A 1133-nucleotide genomic window follows, 5' to 3' on the forward strand; every position below is an offset into this window, starting at 1 on the left:
AAACAAAACTACCTGTGTTTTTAAAATAAAAAGAAACAATTAGATACAAATTACTATCAAGAAAATTTATCAATATTTTCTAAGGCATTTATAAAATCTTACCTTAACTTTCTTTTTCCATGTAGATTTTTGCTTCTCCTCTTCTTCCTCAATTAATTTAAGTGCCAGCTCTTTGTTAACTTTTGGCAATTTCTAATAGAGAGGGAAAAAAAGCTGTACTAAGACATCTACATTTTACCTGTAAAGGTTAACAGCTCTGTAAGGAGTATAATTTCATAAATAGGAGATATCTAATTCTTATTTTTTAAACTTCATTATTCCCAGAGTAGGAAATGCAGACACAAGTGACGCTATCTGGTGGGCCCCATGGCAACTGTGGCTTACTGCTGGGGAGGACGTGCCCCTACCCAGGCAGTCCCAGTGTACTGACAGGCAAGCTGGGAAAGGGCTGTATTTGGGCTACATCAGCCACAGAGAGTCTAGGACCCCCTCACTGATCAACAGGAGGCAAATGGGTCTGGTATTGTAGCTTCTGGCTGGGGTTGCAGGGAACTGCTAAAATGTGACCAATAATGCTAACCACACTACTTCCTGCTCCTGAATACTAAATTTCTAAAGGGAATACTAGCTATGAGTCTGACAACTGTCAGGATAAAGTCATAAGCTATCTGTTGTCCTTTTCCACTTAGTATGTTATGTTCCACGTTATAGCAAGTAAAATATAACTTTGACAAGCACCGTAAAGCGCTAGGGCAAAAGGTCTCCACAGCCTAGCCTGTCTTTGGCAACACGTACATATTCATCACTTTTAAGAACTTTTAAGAGAGTCCAGAAAAAGGAAAAAGTACTGAGGGTTAATTGCTGAAAACCGTTACTAATCTTTTGCACTGAAAGAGTATATACATACACATATGAAATATCTGTATATATAAAATTTTTTAAAACTAATGTTCAGTTATAAATATTGGCATCATTTGGTGATTAAACCTGAAATCAACAGGGGTGGCCAGAGAGAGACTGTAGGCAGGAGAAGGGGGCAGGACTAGCTCTTCCCTGTCTGCTCACTGCTTGGGTTGGCATCACATAGCACCAGTTCTTTGCCCTGAAGCAACAGGTGGTTCTGGCTGCAGTGG

The 1133-nt window shown here is 39.5% G+C and overlaps 1 protein-coding gene across 1 annotated transcript in view; it reads right to left on the minus strand.

Annotated features, from left to right (window-relative positions):
* Nucleotides 1-1133, minus strand: part of NOL10 (nucleolar protein 10) — a 164503-nt gene that overhangs the window by 36386 nt on the left and 126984 nt on the right. Inside the window, exon 17 of the mRNA XM_012648893.1 lies at nt 103-194. Coding sequence (XP_012504347.1) covers nt 103-194 — 92 coding nt within the window. The remainder of the gene's footprint in view (nt 1-102; nt 195-1133) is intronic.

This window comes from Propithecus coquereli, unplaced genomic scaffold (genome assembly GCF_000956105.1).
Source record: "Propithecus coquereli isolate 6110/MARCELLA unplaced genomic scaffold, Pcoq_1.0 Scaffold298, whole genome shotgun sequence".
In the NCBI taxonomy this organism is placed as follows: domain Eukaryota; kingdom Metazoa; phylum Chordata; class Mammalia; order Primates; family Indriidae; genus Propithecus; species Propithecus coquereli.